This window comes from Schistocerca nitens, chromosome 3 (genome assembly GCF_023898315.1).
Source record: "Schistocerca nitens isolate TAMUIC-IGC-003100 chromosome 3, iqSchNite1.1, whole genome shotgun sequence".
Taxonomy (NCBI): domain Eukaryota; kingdom Metazoa; phylum Arthropoda; class Insecta; order Orthoptera; family Acrididae; genus Schistocerca; species Schistocerca nitens.
The window spans coordinates 507,580,778-507,605,263 of NC_064616.1; the positions used below are offsets into that span (position 1 = coordinate 507,580,778).

Sequence of the window (24,486 nt, forward strand, 5' to 3'; positions counted from 1 at the left end):
AACAAAACCTGGTCTTTCTTTTTTCCAAAACACATTGCGGATGTATATGAATTACAAATGCATTCTTGAGAAGAAAACCGCAATCAGCCACTTTTAAAGTTACTATACTAATAGCGCTTTGTCCTGCGTGATAGGTAGTTCTTGAGACTGTTGTTCACGTTATTACTTCAGTTATTTAAGAGACAAATGGAATATAGGTTTTAACAGTTGCCTATTGATTAACCTGTGTCTAAGATCTGCCGTGGAACTATTTGGGAAAGCAAATACCATTAGAAATTTTACTACTTTCTTTTGTATAAGAAAGAAAATTGAAGAATTAGGACGTAGACCCTTCAGTTTCCTGGTCTGATGAAACGTTCCTAATAATCTTTGTAATGTCTTATTTTGTGGTGATGCTGTGAGCATCATACTTTCATCTGAATGCTCTCAGTTCCTTTGGCTGCTTATCAGTGCTGTGAAGTATATTCTGTCCTAACAAAGGTCAGGTTCTGCTGTTACAAGCACGTCTTGATTCACGAACTATATTCTGACTGTCCACGCAGTGGCTCCTGCCTAGCCATTCCTGTAGAGTTCGTTTGAAGTTTGTGCCAGACGTTCACGTTAGGGGCCTACCAAAAAGTTAGGCAATATCGCAGTAGAATACTTGTGCGAGTTCCCAGATACCGAGCCATTTAAGTTTAATGGGTTTGTTCAATTTTTATCTCACCGAACGAGTGATTAGTTCAACACAGATGAGAACGGTAACCATGCTTTTCTAGATAAGACCGCCTTACATGTAACCTTCACCACGGTGTAGGTATTAAATAGTTTAAGAGCTCACTTTCAGATTTTAATTGAGCATCTCGAAACCTACTTCGTTACCTGGTCGGTTTTCAGTTCAGGACCGTTATTGCCTGTGCTTTGAGACTTACGTGGCTAGTCATACGAATTAGTCCCTTGTCATCAACTTAATGTTTGTAATTTTAACTATTAAGGCTAGCTGTAACAAACCTGGAGTGACAGTGTCTTCATGCTACTATTACACGTCCTTCGAGTTTCCGAAGTGTCTGGTTGAAGTGTTCCTGTAAGGCACGATGAAGGCAGCAACATCACCGACACTACTCTCAGAACTCGCTGCCGTTGCCGCTTTTGCTGTCCGCCGCTAGATCTCCGCCACCACAAGCAATGACCTGGTACTAGCTCAGTAGTAGCAATATAACTGTCCGTAAGATATTTCCGATTCGCGTCTTAGTATGCTTATTGCAGTTTCATTACTTCCGCCATGTTACTGGTACATGGAGTAAGTTCCTATCCTGCAGTGCGACCGTTACCGCTGTACCTACCTGCACAATGCATGCGACAGTAAGTCCAAATGTCAGGGCGATCTGAACAGTGGTCGGCTGGTAGCCTTCGGACCATGCTGTTGTAGTCGATCCACACCCGACTAGCACCAGCAGGAACGTGCCGAGAAGCTCCGCAACCAGTTGTCTCAGCACTGTCTTCCAGGGCTTCAGGTCGTCCAACACCAACAGGTCCAGGAAACCTATAATAGAGTTTCCTAAGTAAATTGGCGATCGGAATATTGTACCTGCCAAGACAATAGACATTCGCACGTTCATGATTACACAAAAGAGCGGAAAATAAGTTATGTATATGCTAAGGAGAATAAAGCCAGATGCGTGAAAAATTAAGCCTTCAAGTCATGAAAGTTTGGGAAACTGCTCAAAGAAGCCTTCGTCCGAAAATTAGAGTGACTGACAAAAGCATCTTACCGTAGTTTTTATGTCACCGCATTACGTTTGCATGGCTATGTAAAGGCTAATCTCACGGACTACTGTCGAGATTGATACTGATCCTAATATTAAGGGTTATTTATTGAGAGGGTTTGGGTATAACGTATTACCGGTACACCAGAAAAGTTATCCGGCCAGTAGATACTAAATGCTGTTTATGTAAAGCTGCGGCGGCTCGCTAGTTAAATTCAAGACTAAAGGTTTAGGATAATTTGAGGCAATTTTAGCTGTAGGGGACACCCCTCAACCTATTTAACTTTTAAGCCAAGGGATGAAAATTGGATGAGAGCTTTTCACGAGAAAAGCTGTCCTTAACTAGGGAACGAAAGTTAATACCAGCTATCTCAAAGTGATCCAGCTCTCCTGGTCAAATAGAGCTGGGCCCGAACCATTTCTTAAGAACTTATGTAATTTATTACTTTAAAATTACGGAAGATTTTAACATCAAATTCATAATTTAATTTTTAACAAACTGGACAGTATGGTTCAAATGTATAGTTAGTGAACAGAATGAACACTTAATTTTCGGAATTAAAGGATACGCTACGAAAAGTGAAAGCAATACCAGCCAGTGACCATAAACTGGGACTTTCTCAATTGTGCGTCATCTACGACGTCTGCATTACTCTTCAAGTGTAGTTCCCAACAGACCTCTACCAGCCACAGTAACACGCAAAAACTTAGATTTTAGGTTAATTTGATTACTTAACACTGGATATAAAATATTTTCGAAGGTAACTGAACGAACTCGTATCTCCTGCATTTAGCTGTTGCATTAGGCGTACATCTTGTCAATTGTCCTCCAGTGTGTTATCTGAACAAGCAGAGCTGAAGGAGAAGCACTGGGAATTTAATTACTACTTTGAAGTTTACGTACATACATACCACTCGTGGACATACTGCTTAGGAGGGGCGTACTCCAGCATTCACAATATTAGCCGACAAATGTACAAAGATCTGTAAATTGCCAGAAGAGTAAGTAAAGACAAACTTAGGCTTAGGACAATGATGGCGCTTATCCACAATACTTTATTATTTTTATTATATGTTTGGACAATTTTTTTCCAACCATAAATAACCAACGAGGTCTACTACTAGCCGATCAATATATGCTATAAGCTCACTATGTCAACTACCTTCAAAGACGTTTATGACGTACGAATTCCTGTTAAAAGCTTTAACACTACTCAAAAAACAAGTCACGCTTTTTGTATGCAAACACCTCGTCCCAAGAAAAATTTTGATGAACGACCGTAAGATAGATTAAACGAGTTGACATTCTTGGAGGAAATGTGTTTCACAAAGATCAGATTTGAAAATTTTTATGTGCCCAGGGAACACTGAAGTGAGAAATCACTAAGCTTTTCACAAGGTAACAATAGTAGGCGAAAAAAAAGGAAATCAGTTTTAACTTGCGGGAATGAGGTTCCTTAAGATAAGCAGCCAGCACAAACTGATATTACAAGTACGAAAATAAGACGAAAGCATGAATAAACCTATCAAGTATTACAAAAAAATGTAAAGACCGTATCACAAGAATGGAATGACTAAACTAATGAAATGTCTACCATCAGGCTGTTCTCTGCTGTATTGACGACCTGAAGTACACCAACCCTGAAACCAATCCCGCTTCCTCTAAAGTTTAGCTGCCATTTACTACCACTGTCTCAGCCGTAGCATGCCTCTATCTATACTCTTCCCTTGTCCATTCCGTTATTCCAGAAAGCTTTCTGTATTACCCCTTTCCTCTAATCACGTTGAACATTGTTTCTCCCGATTTTTCCCTCTTGTTCGAATGCAGTAGCCTAGTTTCGGAAAGATCTATATCGCGTCATTGTCGTTTAGTCTGTAACTATGGTAAATGACTGCAGTTTATATTTGGCCCTCACCGACTTCACCTCCGTACCTATAACAGCACTAAGCAGCTCACTGCTTTGCACCCCCCTCCCCCCCTCCCGCGCAAGATACGCTTTTCTAAATGGTAGGAGCCTGTGCAGAAGTAAAGCTTCGAGCCCAGGTTGTGAATTGGGCAATGAATTTCATAGGTGAGAGCATTGCGGGTCAGAAGCGAGTATTTAGGTAGGATTCTTTTTGTACCTTCCGGTCTTAAGGTATTAGCAAGATGACTTTTTAATATGATTATCACGGAGCTGCCAGACGAAACTTAAGATTACCTCATTAGAGGTATCACAGTAACTACGCAGCAGTTATACTACTGCCCCTCAACTGTTTCTGCCATTCGTAAGCAGTCCGATTTCAGCGTTTAGTCGGACACTGAATTCGGGCGCAGCGATCACAAATTTAATTGAGAGCCGGAAAAAAAAAAAAAAAGTTATTACCACACTATTCCTTATCGACAAGTTGTGGATGAGAACCTATACTTTCTTTCCCCAACCGCTATAATATATGGAAATTTCACTTTCCATGGATTATTATCTACTTAATGTGAGAGTCGAAGGTGACGAACTACGACTAAGGCTCACCAGAACGCGTAAATATTGTTCACCACAAAAACATTGACTCATTAGGAATACCAGCATCCCCGTCTTTCGAAACAGTCTAAAATTGTGACAAACGGGACTGACTAAGTAATTTGACAGACTATTGTATTAATTAAGTACGGAATATAAATGCCTTAGAAGCATTGCGTTAGGATGAGAAAAAAAGTTGTTTTCAGCCCTTTTAAAATAAGCCACGATAATCAGTTGGGATATTATTTGGTTACTATCCGGAGTTCAGAGAGCTTCACTCTCATCACTAACATAACCCCAGTATAAAATGTTGACGAATAGTTGCATAATTATCACGTAATAATGGGAAAGTCTTAAATTCGTATCTCACACATCCGGAATTCAATCGCGCAATGTTAGAAAACAAACGGTAGAAAGAGATTCAACTGCTACAACACCGTACGGAATAATCAGAAGTACCAGCAAGAACGTAAATAAAAGGCAAACACCTACATTAACGTCCCTATCTCCAAACAATCCTAAAAGCCTTCATGTAAGCAGATTTTAACGTATGCTATACTACACATTATCGAAAACTACAACTTACATTGCGAGGTAAAAAGATGCTTCAACGCAAACAGACACATATTGCTATTCTATACTACAACAACAACAGCGGCGTTGCTAACGGTGACACAGTACGACCGTACAGGCTGGCTGCTCCTACATATACCTCTACTTGACCAAACACTATCGCAGCAAAGACGGCACAGGTCAAGACAGCAGTCACTGCCGAGCGTGCTACAGTATAGTCTCTGTCGAGATTGCATATCACAATTTCTTTATTTGTTTGACACAACGCCTCTGTCCAGTTTGCATACCACTATCTCTTTATTTTTTTCACACAACGCCACTTTCACAGTGTTTTAGATGCTACATTTATCACTCAAAGGTACTGTAACACTTCATGGAATTCCTTTTTAAAGGAGTGCTTCATTGATTTACTTTTCTTGGTTTTAATGAGATGTGTAGCCTGCAAACTTTGACGTTTCAGGTAACAATAGCGTCTGACAACCAAACCTTGTCTATCGATAGCGTGTAAAATAAAATCTTGCAAGTAACTGTCATTTCAGTCGATAAACTTCAATTGAAGGATCAAACAGAATTTAACGTTAATGACATCTAATGGGTAACATCAAGAGGCAACTTTTTAATTATCAATCTTCTGTTGCTGCCGGATTTATGTGTAACATACAATAGAGAGGATTAGCTACATTTTGTTGCAGTCGGTTTACTTCTACAAAGCATGGCAGACTTAAATGAAACATAATGTCTTGTAGAGCCAATGTTCCGTGTGGTCTTAGTGTTCCGTTAAAATATGATTCGGCGTTACAGCTACAGGCTACAGGTGTTATTTCGAAGTACAATTAATTTATACATTTTTCAAGAACCATATGGTTACGATTGGTCTCTGCAGTTTGATGTTGAACTTCCCTCCAGCAACCTTATCGTTTCCCCCTAATGACCAGTTCTGATGTTCTATGAGGCTAATATCAATACAACACACCGACTCTACATCTACACGCCCTACACATCGTTTCAGGATGCATCTTCCGCAATTTCCCCCTTTCATACAACGAATCCGCTCTGACATTCATCCTTCCTAACATATCAAATCCGTGCTTCCCTTTCCTTTTCGGCTGCCGGGTTCGCTCCTCCTTTCACATCATTTCTGTTACTTTCCTCTCGATAATCATGCTGTTGCCTCCATCCTAGCCTCCGTAAGCAACGTCAAATGACTCCAGGAAGCGTCGAAACACTAGTCTTCCTCTTCAGCAAGCCACTCTAATGTGCTGAACATGCAGTCATACCAACCAACTTAAACTTATACTTGAATCAAAAAGTTTAATCTGGGGTATACTTTTGTATCTAAATTTGTTGTTTGGATCAGAACTGATTTAAATATTTGGCAGGAGCATAATACTCTGGATTGGTGTTCACTTGCCATGGACTCAGCATGTCATCCAGAGTAACACTGATTTGAAACTTTGTATTCCCTTGCACATTTGGTTCCATTAAAATCCCACTCCTCACAGCACCACTTAATCCTCCTACGCCCAATGAATCCTCTCCCTGAGCGGACCTCACGACTTATTGTGGTGGACTGGAATCGTGCATCCTTCGTATACAGACTACCAACAATATCTGTGTTTTAAAAGACATATGATAGTTTTAGACACCTTCACCGTACAAATGACACTGCAATAAAGCGAATAAAACCTGTAAACATTTTAATATTTTAAAATTATGTAGGTATTTTTTATCTATGCTCTCGGCTGAAGAGCGACAGTTGTCTGCCGGTAGCGTACTTCTGCTTTGATTGGTAAGGGAATGACATCAATTTAAAGAAAAATTACCTGCAGTGATTCTACTAAGTATGAAAAAAAGGAGTTGCATTCCTCGTGGGCTTTTCATAGTGCTGCTCTTAGGTACATGTTGCAACAATATTCACTTCCCAGCTTGAGAATATTTTGTCTTTTCCTGATCATCATATAATTTTTTGTTCAGTGTTGTGAACAATGCGGAAAAAGTTTCATATTATTTTGTTGAAAGAAAATCCTAAGTAGACGTTTCCCTACTGTGTGTTTCACTAAAGAAAATTAACGAAGTTTAGGGTTTAACACTACTTGGACGAAGCGGCCATTAGGGACGGGGCACAAGATAGACCTTGAACGAAACTGATCGCGTCTTTTTCAGATCAACAGTTTCCTCAGGCGATATAGCAAAAGGAAGAGAAACATAAATCTTGATGGCTGGAAGATGATTTGAACAGCAACTCTCTTGAATTCGAGTCTAGTGTCTTATCTCTGTGTCATCTTGCAAGGTCCAAGCAGGAGAGGAATGAGAATGTACAATAACTTACGAAACCTAACATTTTCAAGAATATTTTAGGAAGTACTGGATGTTAAAAGTGTTCGGGGCTCGCCATGAAAGTTTCACTTTCTTTTCAAATCTGTATTGAAATATCCACTTCTGTGGGAAACAGTGTGCTGAGTCAACTCAGTTTATCAATTTTTTCCACAAAATGTGATGTTCCGTCTTAACCTACACGTCTGACACACAGGTTTAATGCATTAGAAAGGTTTAGTGTCAGCTAAAGTCATCATCATCATTATCATAGGGTGCTTCACAGTCTAAGCCTGAGGGCTTTTTCCGATCCATCAGTTCACATCTCCTTCGACCTCTCAGACATCCTGTGACCATCGGTCGGCATTGAGTGGTTTGCACTGGTCGGCGATCACTGCTCTTTCTAAGAACATTGTTGAGACATTTTTGCCCGTGTTCTTCTATTTTTTGTAGTAATCTTCTGATCTCTTCACTGCCGTTACAATTCACTCTACTGCATTCCTCTCAGACACATTATTTCTGTGGCTTGCATTAGGTTCTTGGCGTTCAACTTTGGGATGCATCCACTCCTACCGTACAGGAGAGATATGACTGCCATTACCTTATATAATTTCATCTGGGTGTCCGTGTGATAGATGTTAGACTGTGTTCTTATGATTGTGCCACACATCCGTGACAAACTTACTTTCTCTCGACATATAGATGGCAATTATATGTGATGTAGCTGCGCAGGTAATCCAAGTTTGATATTTTGCTCTTGACAAGTGCCATCTGAGCATTTTTATCATCATATAACTTCTTTTCCGTTAAATACTATGAGTTGAGCTACAGTTTTTAAGAGTTTGCAGTCATATATTTTGGCTATTGTCTACAGCGGATGGTTTTCATTTAGAGAGCTACCTTCACGGGAGATTACACTCTACCACGTTACTCTTGTAGAACTAACAAGGGAAAGGGAGACTTCTTTTGCTTCTTTTGATAGTGCCTTTGTCCCGCATTTTGCGCAGGATCGACATGGTTAAGATAGGATTTGGCATGGTTAGTTTTAATTGGTGGCCAGATGCCCTTCCTACCGGTACCCCATACCCACCCTCCCCCCCTCCACACCCGGGTGGAATAAGTGTACCCCAGCTGTCTGTGTCTAGTGTAAACTATGAAATACTGCAAACATGTTCCAAATGTCTGCGAGGCGGATAACTGAGGCGGGACTTGGGGACCAGCCGGGTATTCACCCAGGGGGATGTGGAAAATCCCCTAAAAACCACATCCAGGCTGGCCGGCACACCGGCCTTCGTCGTTAATCCGTCGGGCGGATTCGATCTGGGGCCGGCGTGCCTACCAAGAAGCAGCGCATTAGCGATCTCGGCTAACAAGGGAAAGGGAGACGTTACATATATTGATACAGAACGGAAGTTTAGAAACAATGAGACAAGTACATTTTATAGTGATACAGCAGTTCACTTTTAATTGTAACAGAATATCGATTCCCTACTATGCTATCTGTCAGACAGCAGAAAGCAGTTAATACAGACAGGGTAAACGACTGGAAACCTTACTATGATCCTATAATTTGATCTCAATAATTAACTTTCCAACCAGCTGGATAAAGACAATAGAACCCTAACTAATAACGTTTTCTTTGATGAAGCTCGCCGGCCGCGGTGGTCTCGCGGTTCTAGGCGCGCAGTCCGGAACCGTGCGACTGCTACTGTCGCAGGTTCGAATCCTGCCTCGGGCATGGATGTGTGTGATGTCCTTAGGTTAGTTAGGTTTAAGTAGTGCTAAGTTCTAGCGGACTGATGACCACAGCAGTTGAGTCCCATAGTGCTCAGAGCCATTTGAACCATTTTGTGATGAAGCTCAAAACAAGGAAATAGCTGTACACCCAGTAACAAATGCTATCTCTGATAGTGATGCAACGACAGGATAAATGAGATAGTGCCATACAGCACAGCTACTGCTCAGTGGAAACCACAATAATTAATGATTCCAGCACAAATATTTTTACAAATAGTTTACAAAATCATACCGGGGATGAAATTTATAATGAAACAAACGCTAACATAAATTTTAATCTATTTCATGATAAATTCATATCACTGTTTGAGAACAGCTTTCCACGTCAGCTAATCAGAAAGGCCATTAAACAATCATGTAAAAAACATTGGATCACTAGAGCTAGTAATATTTCTTGTGAAAGGAGAAGAAAATATATCTGTTTGCAAAAACAAGTGGAGATCCTGCAGTAATTGCACGCTACAAAAAAGTAATCAAAATTATCAAAAGTTTTAAAAAATCAGGAAACATGCACATTATTTCAGAAATCAGTAATGCTGACAACAGACTTAAGGCTATATGGCATGTAGTGAAACGAAAGACAAAACAACAGATCGTAGAAGAAGATAAGTTCACTATTGAATTCAGTGGAAGGGCTCTAAATAATCAGTGACAGATAGTAAATACAATAAACAATCATTTATTAACTGTAGTAGAGACTATAACGACAAACAGATCAAGGGAAATAAAACAGTACGTTGAACCAATAACTTACATAAAATTCAGTCATATGGATGTCTCACCCACTTCTCTTTCTGGAATTAAGAAAATTATATATTCTTTCAAAAATAAATTTTTTTCTGTATTTGATGGTTTCTCCAACAGTGTTAAAGATTTGTTCCCATGTAATAAGCCTTACATTATCTGAAATACATCATGCATCACTAACTCAGGCCATTTTCCCAGAGAGATTGAAATATACCATTGTCACACCTCTCTATAAAAAAAGGTGGTACGAGAGGTCAATAATTGCTCACCCATATCACTACAAACATCGGTTTTCAGAAGTTCATGTATTCTAGAATAGTACATCACCCGAGCAACTACAAATGCTTAGTAAATCACAGTTTCAATTACAGAAAACTAGCTCAGCTGAGAATTACATAACTGCGTGGAATATGTTTTTCGTACTTGTCTGAAAGGACAGTCAACACGCAGAATCCGCGGCTGCGATACATTACATGTAAATTGAAGGTTGAGATGGGGCGAAAGAAACGGAAAGCGAAGGGACTACTAATGTCAGTTTCATCGGAAATTTACGTGGAATCAGTGGCGAGTGAAAGTGTGTGCTGGACTGTGATTCGAACCTATGATCTACTGTCGACTTGACAGTTGCGTTAACCACTGCGCCATCGAAACACAGGGTTTACCGCAATTACACGAACTATCTCGACACGCCTCTCGACCGACCCACTTTTCCACCTAGCGCCACCTATCTGCAGTCCCTGCCCATGTCCTCTACTTTGACATTCCAGCAGGAGGTCAGACGTAATTGTGAATCTGCAGTGAAAGTTCTGGATCCGTTGCCCATCGAGGAATATCAGTTATATGAATGAGCGGTGTCATGTTAGAAAGAACAGACGCATTCATATGACTGATTCGCTCGATGGGCAACGACTCCATCACTTTCATGTCCGCGAGTACAGACACCACGCATTCGTATAATTGATTCGCTCGATGGGCAACGAATCAATCACTTTCATTGCGGATGCACAATTACGGCTGACCTCCTGTGGGAATCTCAAAGCAGCGAGCATGGAGGAAATGGACAGGGACTGCAGACAGATGGCGCCAGGTGAGAATCTGGGTCGGTAGAGAGCCATGCCCAAATACTCCGCGCAATTGCGATAAACACTGTGTCCGGGTGGCGCAGCGGTTAATGCAACTTCCTAATAAGCAGGAGATTCCGGTTTCGAATTCCGCACACACTTTTACTTGTCGCCTCTGATTCCGCTAAAGTCCCAATGCAGCTGACATCAATAGTCCCTTTCCTTTCCTTTCTCTCCCTTCACCTTCAATTTACATTAACCGAGAATGCTATTTACAAGTGCGCTCATCAGTTCTACAAGCACTAAATAACAAAATAGCGACAGTTGGTATTTTCTGTGAAGTATGTAACACATTTGACTGTGTGAATCACAATGTCTCCTGGATAAATCGACCATTTATGGAATTGAATTAATGCATTGCTGTTGACATCAGATACGTGAACATAACTGATACTGATGATGTCATTGAAAGTCCCTCGATGTACGTTGTGACATATTGGTATGCAGTTAACTGGATTTCTGCTTTGATACTCTCCTATGAAGAAAATGCCTAAATGTGAAGATGTAGCTACATTCTTTGCTCGCTAGTATCAACAACAACATGTACAAACTGCTTTTATAGATTAATCGATATTTACTTCTCCGCCCTTCAATTATGCAAAAGTTATATACAGCCAATGGAGTCAATTCTGGTTGGAAATAACTAAGTGTACCAGACATGTACGACTGGATTTGTTTTCGAGATAATAGGAAACGCTACTACGGTTCCTAATTTAAAGCTGTGTGATAAATTATTATCCTAACTTTGTGAACCAATTCTCGAAGTAATTAGTACAATACATCTGGCGACATAAGTGATCTATGGGCTTTTAACATGCACTAGTGGTACCAGAATACTAGAGAATGAATGTGATTCACTATATCATTCGCATGGTATGGGTTAATTTCTGTAGCCATCTGTAAAAAACAATAAAGGGTGTGGTTGGTAGGCCACTTTACTCGTTTTAAAATACGTATAACATATCTGATGTATTTGCTGTCAAACGTGTGTAAAACTGTGGCAATAAATGTTCTTCAATATTGTGTTCTCATTACTGAACAACACCTTGAATAAAAAGGCAAATTTTACTTACCTTCTACAAATAAAAGTACTCTGAAAATATTTACCTTTCTTTTCAATTCAACATGACATACTTTTATTTGATGGAAGGTTCCACAGAAACTAACTGTCTATCAGCAAGTTCGCCTAATTTCAAAAAGGAAAATCGTTGTTTAACATCCTGTCAACGACGACGGCCCTAGAGAAGAGGCACAGTGTGAGAGAGAATAGTGATGGGCCACGAAACCAGTCAAGACGTTCTCAATGGTACCATACTGGCATTCGTCTTAAAATTTAGAAAAACTGCGGGAAATCTAACCCTGGTTAGCCAAACGTGGGTCTGATCACAGCTCCTTCCGAACGCAGGTTCAGTGGATTAAACATGGCGCCACTTGCTAGGTGTAATTTAATCGGTTAATTACTTTTTCTATCAACAGCTTCTGCGAAGCTCTCTTTCTTTCGAGGAGATGCGTATACAATTTAAAAAAGAATGCAGGACCAAGCTGTAAGAGCTGTGTGGTTCAGAAAAAAACGACAAACGAGAGATAAATGATGACCAAGAGTTAGAAGTAGCTAACAAATTAACATTGTTAGTGGCCTGGAAGACTGCAAAGCTTGTTTTTTCCTTATTCGTGAAAATCCTCTTGCGACTTACGATGAAACCGGTAATTACTCGCACTGAAGTATGTACTACCAAAAGCTCAAAAAAACCGAACTAACGTTCTTCAGGATTATTGCACTGCTAATGTGATTTATTTCTCATTTATTTAGCAAATTTTCTTTATTTTTTCCTGTTATGAAATTATCATAGCTTAGTATATACTAGCGAGTACTGAATAACAAATTCAAATATAACCGAATACAGGCTGACAAAAAAACTGCTGAACAAACCAAACCAATCGTAACGATAACCGTGCGAGAAGCGACGAATGAACTCAAAGCAAAATGTTATCTGCCGGGATACAAAAAAGAAGCAAAACACGTTTTTGTCTTATGCAAAATCAGTCGTTTTTTCAAATTGTTGTTGATCAAGATAGCACCGGAACGGAATATAAATACGTGCATAATGAATTACTAGATTAGTTTTAAATGACAGCAATTTCAGGTGCCTTTGGCTGCAATATGAAATTTCAATTTTGACGTCGAATATACTTCGGACCAAAGAACAGTTGCAACAGTAGTCCTGGCCAAGAGAAAAGCAAACAAAATATTACAGAAAATAATGTAAAAGGATTTTTATTGATATAAGTAAGGCATTGATGGCAGAAAACTTATGTAATAAAATAAAGGTATTTGTATTAGCATTCAAGCTTATACCTATCTTATGTGATAATAAAGGAAGTAAGATTTTAGGTTTACGTCCCGTCGACGACCAGATCATTCGAGACGGGGCACAAGCTCAGATTGGGGAGGACGGGGTAGGAAATCCCTTTTAATGGAACCATACCAGCATTTGAGTTAAGCAATTTAGGAAAACCCTCGAGAACGCGAATCTGGAAGGTCGTATTCTACCCGATTACGAATCCAATATTTAACCACCTCGCTCTATACGTTAGATACGTTCCTTATTCATCAAGATACCAGAAGCAAAATGTGAAGAGAAAAAAGATACATCATGTTTCGTGGGCAGCTATTAAGAAAACAGACATGTTAAGGATAATCCTACAGTATGTTCATCTTAATCGACTTAATGCTGTGATATTAATATTCATTTTGGGCACAAATTTTCAAGAAACAAGAAAATTATTCAGGATTAAATGCCTGAAACATCCGCTTAAAACTTTACGAAAAGAATATATATATATATATATATATATATATATATATATATATATATATATATATATATATATATTAGGTTTATATATATATATATTAGAAAAATTAGAAAAGTTGAAGTACAAATCGTAGTTATCAGTATAGCGTAAGATTATGGACAAATTTCTAATTCCTGCGAGATATGCGTACCGCAAAACTTATTTATATCTTCATAAATAGTTTCTCCTAAGATGACCACATCATAGTTTCTAAGTTTAACTAGTGCACTGTTGGGAAAACGATAGATATAGAAATAAGCTAGCAAAGACTACGAACACAATTAATGACGTTCAATAAAGGAAAGCTATGAACGTGGCTCCTCTTGTAGTAAAGTGCGTCGACGGAAAAAATTAGAGTTTCAGAGAAAGGTGAAGGCTGTTTCAGCCTTTCAGTTGGAGCGCAGTAGACCTGTCCCCTGACTTGAATCAGCTGAACAATTATGAAGCTTACTTCTTGCCCACACGTCATGTCTTTTTAGAATACCGGAAATGTTCCGTCTTGGAACAGACGAGGTATCTCTAATCTGCAATGAAGGGGATCTCAGCTTTCCAGGTGGCTGCAGGTAACGGAAACCAGGTAATTGCCGTATTTCCTGACTTCCATACAGCATTCGAAACAATTTCGCATCGTTGTCCTTACAGAATAACAGGACAGGTGTGTGATGAGTCAAAAGCCTTCCCTGTTAACAGAAACCAATAAGTTATTAATGGAGGGATATCGGCAGAAGCCAAAGAAGGGTCAGATGTATCTTAAGAAAGTATTATGCGATAGTTACTATTCACAATCTACACAAATTCCTAGAGGATAATATTTCTAGTTTGCTGAAGCTGTCCGCAGACGACACAGTTTCATACCCCACACAAAAATTAAGTAAGTGGCGCTCAAACTGACACTTGATACTAAAGATGAGTGAATTAAGTGTAATAAGCGGAGCCTGAAGAGCCCTATAGCAACACAGCTGCCGTAGACGCGGGTACTCATATAGAGATCGCAGAAATCAAAAAAATGTTCAAATGCGTATGATATCTTATGGGACTTAACTGCTAAGGTCATCAGTCCCTAAGCTTACACACTACTTAACCTAAATTATCCTAAGGACAAACACACACACCCATGGCCGAGGGAGAACTCGAACCTCCGCCGGGACGAGCCGCACAGTCCATGACTGCAGCGCCTGAGACCACTCGGCTAATCCCGCGCGGCCGCAGAAATCATATGTGATATGAAAGTGAAAGGACCTCCATGTCCCGACGGCATACCAGGTGAGATAATACAATCAGTAAGTCCTTATGTAGTTCCTTACATGAGCAGACTAATTAATGAATCCATTATCCAGGGGCGCTTTTCAAAATGTTGGAAAATGACAGAAGCAGTCATTATAAAAAAGGAGAAGATAGATATCCCCTAATTCCCAAAACATTCCGGTCGATTTACCTACTATATCTACTATGTAAGATTTTGGGAAAGCACTAACCAATAGATTAAAATGCCACAGGATTCTAACGGGGTTAACTAACGCGCAATATGGATTCACGAAGGGTAAACGTACTGAGGATGCAATTAAGGAGGGGAAAAAATTAGTTTAAGCTACAGACACAAAATATGTAATAGGTATGATGATAGACATATCTGGGACATTTTACAGCTTATGGTACACTTCATTCTTTAAAAGATTAAGGAAAACGGGCTGCCCAAGAATTTTACACAACCGCCTACTGGATTATTGCAAAGACCGATATGTGACGCTGTCAAGTCCCACAGCTACAGTTACCAAACTCATCACGAAAGGACGTGCTCAGGGCTCTATTCGAGGTGACGATTGCTCGGACGTTAACTTAGAACCACTATTCGATAGATTACAATGCAGTCGGAATTGTTAGGAGTTGTTGCATGTTCTGAGGATTTGTTACTTTTAGTGCACGCCAACAGTCGAGATACGATAGAAAATAAATATGACAAACTTCTCGGGATCCTGCGTGAGTGGTGCTGACAGGTGCAACTCAAGGTAGCTTCACAAAAATCGACATATATGTTACTTAGAGGACGACTTATTAGGGATCTATTGACCAAAATAAATCAGGAGGTAATTCAAAAGTGTACCGTCAGTCGGTATTTAGGTGTAAACTTGGACGAACGCTGGACATTGAATGCCCACTTAGAAATTGTAACGAGGAAAGGAAATTTTATAATGAATGAAATTATTAACTTGAGACAAAGGAGGTTCCGTTAGCCTCTGAGTGTAATTAGACTGTACCAAGAGATTGTATGAACTGAAGTTGTGGGATATGGTGCCAGTGTTTGGGCGCATAGGTTACGACTGGTCAGACCTGACGCTGCAGTAAGAAAAGTACAGCAAGAACTTCTGCTTCGATGCTGCGGGGCCTTCAGCACCAAAGATGTGCTAACTATATTAATGGGCATTTGTCCTCTGGACATGCAAATAACAAAAAAAGCTGCCATCTATTGGCTGATGAAGAAACAATACGAAAAAATACACAGAATTCCCGGGAAACCGGCAACAACTCCAAGAGAAATGAAGAATTTGACATTTCCCGAATGGCACCAGAAAAGTAATTCATCAGACACAGGAAGGAGCACTTTTCAGTTTCTTCCTTATGTAACTGAAAAGCGTCGGAAGACGTATTTTGAGCCAAGTAGGGGACTGGTCCGCTAGATTAGCGGACATGTGCCATGTCCTAAATATCTGAATAGAAATGAAGGGCTTATTTCAATAGTGGTACAAGTCTATTTTTGTTCATTCTGAGATACAGAGTCCTAAAGTTAAAAGAGCGCTAAAAAATCTGCAGTTGAGATACCATAACTTTTAACTTTAGGACTCTGTATCTCAGAATGAACGAAAATAGACTTGTACTACTATTGAAATAAGCCCTTCAAATGGTAAAAGGGCAACGACCAGCTGTGACTGTGGCGAAATGTGCACACCAGTTCATGTCCTATGGGACTGTCCCCTAGTTGAAGACATACCAAGGACTGCTAGGCAGGCTTGAAGAGGTAAAAGTGCTTATGACATAATTAGAGTAAAAGAGGACTTCAGTATCTTAAATCTTATAGCTGATACTGTCTCAGAAAAAGCATGGCGTAAGTGTAGCCAACAGAAACCACAGCAGAAGCGATTAAGGCCTGTATACGATCCTAAGGAACGTGAACGAAGCTCGATAGCTCTACGATGACGTGGTCCAGTAATGGGATCAGTGAAGGGAGATGGTGACAAACGTACATAAGAAGACCGAGAGGAATCAGTGAAAGTGATACGCGCTCATCCGTCACCATGCTGTCTGGAGGCAGCAAAATATTGTTGGACTCGACATGATGGCGGATCTGGTACGGCGCGTAGACAGAAAGTTGATTCATTTCGATAGTAGTTAATTGTATGTGTGTCCATCTTAGAGTACACTAAGGACAAATAGTGATAATTTGTAACCACAATAGCAATACTGGAATATTTGTATTAGTAATAGTAACATAATTTTCAGTAATAGTAGCATTTGCTGAATAACCCAGGTGGCGGCTTTTTGTGATTGTAACAGTTACATAGTCTGTTATTGTAGCGGTAGTATATGGTGTTATAAGAGTAGTAATAGTAGTAGCTATAATAATGACTGTAAATTAGTCAATGTAATTTGAAGTCTCTTTATACAGGGTGTTACAAAAAGGTACGGCCAAACTTTCAGGAAACATTCCTCACACACAAAGAAAGAAAAAATGTTATGTGGACATGTGTCCGGAAACGCTTACTTTCATGTTGGAGCTCATTTTATTACTTCTCTTCAAATCACATTAATCATGGAATGGAAACACACAGCAACAGAACGTACCAGCGTGACTTCAAACACTTTGTTACAGGAAATGTTCAAAATGTCCTCCGTTAGCGAGGATACATGCATCCACCCTCCGTCGCATGGAATCCCTGATGCGCTGATGCAGCCCTGGAGAATGGCGTATTGTAACACAGCCGTCCACAATACGAGCACGAAGAGTCTCTACATTTGGTACCGGGGTTGCGTAGACAACAGCTTTCAAATGCCCCCATAAATGAAAGTCAAGAGGGCTGAGGTCAGGAGAGCGTGGAGGCCATGGAATTGATCTGCCTCTACCAATCCATCGGTCACCGAATCTGTTGTTGAGAAGCGTACGAACACTTCGACTGAAATGTGCAGGAGCTCCATCGTGCATGAGCCACATGTTGTGTCGTACTTGTAAAGGCACATGTTCTAGCAGCACAGGTAGAGTACCCCGTATGAAATCATGATAACGTGCTCCATTGAGCGTAGATGGAAGAACATGGGGCCCAATCAATACATCACCAACAATGCCTGCCCAAACGTTCACAGAAAATCTGTGTTGATGACGTGATTGCACAATTGCGTGCGGATTCTCGTCAGCCCACACATGTTGATTGTGAAAATTTACAATTTGATCACGTTGGAATGAAGCCTCATCCGTAAAGAGAACATTTGCACTGAAATGAGGATTGACACATTGTTGGATGAACCATTCGCAGAAGTGTACCCGTGGAGGCCAATCAGCTGCTGATAGGGCCTGCACACGCTGTACATTGTACGGAAACAACTGGTTCTCCCGTAGCACTCTCCATATAGTGACGTGGTCAACGTTACCTTGTACAGCAGCAACTTCTCTGACGCTGACATTAGGGTTATCGTCAAATGCACGAAGAATTGCCTCGTCCATTGCAGGTGTCCTCGTCGTTCTACGTCTTCCCCAGTCACGAGTCATAGGCTGGAATGTTCCGTGCTCCCTAAGACGCCGATCAATTGCTTCGAACGTCTTCCTGTCGGGACACCTTCGTTCTGGAAATCTGTCTCGATACAAACGTACCGCGCCACGGCTATTGCCCCGTTCTAATCCATACATCAAATGGGCATCTGCCAACTCCGCATTTGTAAACATTGCACTGACTGCAAAACCACGTTCGTGATGAACACTAACCTGTTGATGCTACGTACTGATGTGCTTGATGCTAGTACTGTAGAGCAATGAGTCGCATGTCAACACAAGCACCGAAGTCAACATTACCTTCCTTCAATTGGGCCAACTGGCGGTGAATCGAGGAAGTACAGTACATACTGACGAAACTAAAATGAGCTCTAACATGGAAATTAAGCGTTTCCGGACACATGTCCACATAACATCTTTTCTTTATTTATGTGTGAGGAATGTTTCCTGAAAGTTTGGTCGTACCTTTTTGTAACACCCTGTATATGACTCTCCTTCTACTACACTGAAGACCCGACTGAATGTGGACCGAGGTGCCATAGGAAAATGATTGGTAGCCAACTAAATATTACTTGAAAGTAGCAGAAAAAATAAAGACAAGGAAAAACAGCATATAGACAATGTAAAGTTAATTCATGTTCAGAAAAAAAGGATGAAAAATGAGTAGATAATTATCAAAATTCACGCACATGTAATTCTGTATGTAGCAGACAATTGCTGAAATCAAGAAAGTGGACTATGCTAAATAAATAAATAAAATAAAATAAAATTTAATATGGGTAAAGAGACGTAAAAACACGTTGCATTTGATTACACGATCTGTGATCAGTCAATGGATTATGATGATGATGTTTGGTTTGTGGGGGGTTATTAGCGCCCGTTCAAATTCCCAACCTTTGCGCAGTTCAAACTCGTCACTTTCATGAATGACGATGACAGCAAAAACACCCAGTCACCTCGAGGCATGTGAAAATCCCTGATCCCGCCGGGAATCGAACCCGGGACGCCGTGCTCCAGAAGCGAGAATGCGACCGCGAGACCACGAGTTGCGGACATCAGTCAATGTAGTCAGTTACACTTGCAAGTATGTAGGATTACATGAGCCGAACTATAAAGATTATATAATGTAACTCTGAGTAATGCAGATGTGAGGGAATTCAGTGGAAATGTAATTCTCTCATAAACGAGGTAACTTACAAAATCTTCGTTCGCCTAATTCTTGAGTATTGACTCTCGATTTGGAACCTTTACGAACTGGATTAACGGGAAAATAGAAGATCGAAAGAAGATCACTGCGCTGCGTCATGGATTCGTTTAGTCACAAATTCTACATGAACTTTAATAGGAGGCGGTACAAGACACGGTCCTTGAATCGTGGACAGCTTTACTCTCTAAATCTGTAGCTCCTACAATACGAGAGATGAATTATATCACTTCAGCCAACTAATATTGCGCATATTCATTACGACGAGAAGTTATAGGAATTCGAGCGTATCAAGAGGGGCACCTACTATATTTCTTGCCGCACATCACCCGCAAAGGGAGCAGAGAGGAAGGGGAATGTTTGTAGTACTCTATGAACTATCGGCAACATAGAGTGCCATGGCTGGTGGAGTGTAGATTTGGGTGTGGATGCAGAGACATTCGATGGACAACCAAAACTCGCCAAAAGGAAGTAGATGTCGTATTATTACGAATCTGGACTCCAGTTCGGGTGGTCAGTCATTAAAAGCCCTGATCAGCCATACTGATTTAGTTTTTCCGTAGTTTCCCTAAATAGCTTAATTCTTAAGATAAAAGCCGGGACGCTTCCTTTGGAAACAAACGACCGATTTCCTTCACCATAATACCATTTTCTCCGGGTTTGTGCACCATCCTTTTTTTCCCCAAAACAGCTGAGGTCAACTCTGTCTCTAACAACCTCGTCGTTGACGTAGCGTTTAACGTTAATCTCCGTCTATTTCTAGAACTTATTTGTTACTGGCCGTTGGTGTGTAATCGATTATGGAAATCTTCTTTCACTCCTATTCTCTTCTTACCAGCGAAATTAAAATCAGTTACCATATTTTCACCACATTGTATCTGTGATCTTAATCGGTCCGTTTTAGCGATCTCCATCTTGAACAGAGATTAAAGATTCATAAAATGCTGATTAGTGTCAATAATTCATAGGAGTGTCATCCGTTTCCTTAACAGGAAGAGACCCCTGTGCGGGTATACAGTAAGTTTCATACAATTCATAAATTTACGAAGAAACGAGTTTATTTGTTACTGACAAGGATGACCTTCGCATGTACGTCGTTATTAGTTCCGGCCTGTCAGAACTAAAATCACCAATGCAGATCTTAACCAAAAAATTAATTAACTTTATGGTTCACTTCCCGAGGTAAACATGATCGCTAGCGACTGGTGGATTTGAGAACTTATTTTTATTTTCTATCGAGTTCAATCAAAGCTCAAACTATACACGTTAATATACTTGTATGTTATGTATTCTTCAATAAAAAAGCTTTGCTGAGTGAGTATTTGTGAAGAGCAAGTTATATATTTAATGGAGTTAGTCGAGCTAAAGGTTGAGAGGTCCACATTCTGACCCTTGGCACGGTGTGGGTTGTCTTTGCCGTGCTGGTGTTTACTCTTGTGCGATACTAATAGTGCCGGGAGCATATGGCTTGGGTAGTTGGTGTGGAGCAGTGATACTGGTTGGACCGTGCTTACTTTTGTGTAATTCAATATGCCGTGCTCCCCGTTTGTAGAAGAATGTTGTAGTACAAAAAGTGAGTTTGAATATGGAGAGCTAAATGTCTATTTTCTTGTTCTTGCTGGTTGTTACGTGATGTTTCTGAGAAAGTGTCTGTGTTCTATGGTTTGTTTGTTTCACTATGGATTCCATACGCCAGCTAACGGTTTACAGGTTCTACTTTTCTTGGTGACTTGTAGTGAGGCTACTCTTCCTTGTAGTGGGTTGCACATGGTGTTCGTGTTTTAGCGTTTTATTTAAAGTTTTGCTTTATCGGTGCACTGATGTTTGTAGCAAGTCTTCGTAGCTCTCTGCCTGGCTACGTCAGCCAGAACATTCATGACTAGCATTAACTTCTTTGTTGAACATTATCGTAGTTTTCGCAGTGTGATTGCCTAGCGAGTAGATAGTATTTCCAGTTAAATTTTAAGGGTTCACTGATAATAGGGAAAACTAGACTCGAAGAGATTACTTTCTTCGTTTGTGATCAAGACCGGCCGTGATGCCTGCATTTGAAGCTGAATCGGTGTGCGGTAGGAACCTTCGTGGGTTTTCAGTTTAAAATGTTCTGAATAACTAAGCAAATCTGCGGAAAGACGTTCACAGCATACAGGTTATTGGTAATCTTATAACGTCGGTGTTAAGTTGCATGTAACCGCACTAGTAGTAGTTTTGTAGTGGAAAGAAAATGTTAGGTGTATTAACATATTACTAATAGGAAACTTGTGCGACGTATGTTACTGCTACCTTTTTTCTTATCGAGAGCGAAGGAAGTGGGGGGGGGGGGCGGGGGGGGTGGTGTGAGATAAGATAGAGGAAAATTTCTGATGGATGTTCATCACTTTCATGGTGAAAGTCACGTGACTCTCGGTCACTAGTTTCATCCGTTCATATGTTAAATTTTAAGCTGGTAGTCAATAAAGCGCACTACGCCTAGTGAACAGATACAAATAATAAATTCATAGGTAGGAACATGAAAAGTTCCTAACTCTTAAGCAAGTTGATGACATGTGGTGTGAAATATCTCGACACCAGCACTGTGATGTAGGGAAATGTTAAACACTAATTTCGATTAGGATGAAGTTGGTTGAAATTTCTGTGAAGTCACCAGTAAGTCCCCTGCACTTAATCTGCATAGCTTGAACCGAATTTAGGAAGGTTTCCAGTGTCTGACGGGTCCTTGAGCCCTAGTACAAACTGACAACGGGTCAGTGTTAGCGGCAGTTTGAAGACTGAACTGTACTCAGCCAGATGATACGGGTTAATACCAACATGACTTCTCCGTATACGTACCTGAACAATCCGTCCGGTCACTCGGCTCAATTTCTCATGAATTACCTAACCCGGGATATTTGCAGAATTTTAAAATCACGGATAAAGGTTCGTTTTGGTCATAGATGAGTCTTCTCGATTTTATTGTTAACGACGTAGTTCACATTACCATATATCCTGTTAATCTGAGCTATACGACTAGGAAAATAGCTCAAAATAACTGTAACGTAAGCCATGTAATGGTAAAATGAGTATAAATTTACTTTCAACTTTTTTACAGGAATAACAGCAGCAGCAGGAGTGCACGAGGTGAAAGAACGCAGTTCTACACTGCGGAAGTTTGCGGCAGAGTTCTTAGGAACGTTTATATTGGTGCTCGTTGGGTGCGGTTCCACCACTGTGGCTTGGTCCGACGGATACAAGCCAACAACAGTTCAAATTTCACTGGCGTTTGGGCTCACTGTTGCATGTGTTGTACAGGTTAGTCTCAACTTTCGTAATAGTGTAAAACAACTTCGGTAGACACGTAGTACTACTGGCAATGTTGGCGTGCAGTTCGGCTTAATAGAACCTACTATTGTCCCTACCCACTTAAAACGCGGCCAATGCTACCGCTTTAGCGACGTTTCCTCGAAATCAGTCTTACTGCCCCAGTTCTAGTTGTCGCCCTAAGCATCCAGTTTTACCAAAACTTTAGTTAGTCTAAAGAGCAGATCAAGTTCATGAAGTCTCGTCTGCACAAAAAATAGTTCACTATTACAAAATTCGCTGGACGAACGTAAGTTAATCGAAACTCAAATTCGGTTGCTATTAGGTGCTTAAAATAACTTAGTCACTAGCAATGTAAACGTAAATAGCGGATAATAGTTAAATGCTGTCTTTATTGGAAGACTGATTTGTTTGCGAACACTCTAAATTCTCGCAGGTGAGCGTGTTGGATAAGTACTCTCACGTAGTATAAAATGAGTCGTAAAACGTATTCGCAGGACTTAATTGGTAAGTGTAATTTCATGGGTGAAACATGGACACTATAGAAAAATCTGCTTACAATTTTTAGTGGACCTTCATTAGTACTACGCGGGAAGAATGGTGTCGAAAATGTTCTTTCGGTCTAAGGTTGTAGAGGTTCTAAGATACTCCGCAGTTTATTTCAGTTAATGAATGCCTCGTATTTTCAACTTTTCAGCTTTGCTCCGCATGTTTTCTTAATTTAAAATGGATATACGTGACACTCCATCAGTTAAACTCCCACAACCTCTTAAATTATAGGTTCGTAATACTAAGTAATCTAATAAAACGCACAATGTGCTAGTGTATGGAGATGGAAAACCATGAACAACCTATAGCTCAGGCAAGTAAAGTTGCCACTTAAACCGATATGAGTTTAGAGTCCCGACAGAATTAAGAACGATGCAAGCTCATCCTGGTGAAGAGTCAGGGACTCTCGGGAAGAAAAGATGTCACAATACAATTCGTACTGTAAATTGTGCTGCAGTAATGTCGTATACTATAACAAGACTGATTTCCATTAGTTCTGTAGAAAAGGAAAATAGTTCACACGCTGTGAACCATTTCCAGTGCTGTGTGAGATCAATTGCTTTGGGATAACACATGTTGATCAAATTTACTTAACTCCATGGGATTCGTGCAGGGATGAGAAACAAATTACTAGAACGTGGTGATATGCTCTAGCCGTCATGTCTCGTTTTGGGCATAGCGGATTAGATTTACCTTAAGCCGAGAACTGAAAGCATCCTAACATGCGACAAATCTTCAAAGGTGCAGAGTCTTAGGGCGTGAGGGCGTGCTTGCGACAGATAGGGGCAAGTGTTGAATCGAAACATGGGTTTGTTAGGCGTGGACAGCTAGTGGTGGGCACAATACTCAATGCCAAATCTTGCACGCAAGTCTGGCGTAGACAACGCGTATCACTAGTGCTGTCGGACAAAATAAAAGTACTACATTGCTCAAGGGTATCGGACGGAAGGATTCTGCAAACGGTAGAACGCTATGGCACCGTAATAAAGGCTTAGCTGTATGCTCTAGTGCAAAGAAACATAACGTTGAC

The 24,486-nt window shown here is 40.4% G+C and overlaps 2 protein-coding genes across 2 annotated transcripts in view; one reads left to right on the forward strand and one right to left on the reverse strand.

Annotated features, from left to right (window-relative positions):
* The window catches only part of LOC126249310 (aquaporin AQPAe.a-like), a 76,776-nt gene extending 56,252 nt beyond the window's left edge, over positions 1–20,524 (reverse strand). Inside the window, exons 1-2 of the mRNA XM_049950964.1 lie at positions 20,446–20,524; positions 1,323–1,567 (exon numbers count right to left, since the gene is read on the reverse strand). Of these exons, the coding sequence (XP_049806921.1) occupies positions 1,323–1,567; positions 20,446–20,524 (324 nt within the window). The remainder of the gene's footprint in view (positions 1–1,322; positions 1,568–20,445) is intronic.
* A 616-nt stretch (positions 20,525–21,140) lies between these two features.
* Positions 21,141–24,486, forward strand: part of LOC126249311 (aquaporin AQPAe.a-like) — a 52,556-nt gene continuing 49,210 nt past the window's right edge. The window contains exons 1-2 of the mRNA XM_049950965.1: positions 21,141–21,183; positions 22,699–22,898. Of these exons, the coding sequence (XP_049806922.1) occupies positions 21,141–21,183; positions 22,699–22,898 (243 nt within the window). The remainder of the gene's footprint in view (positions 21,184–22,698; positions 22,899–24,486) is intronic.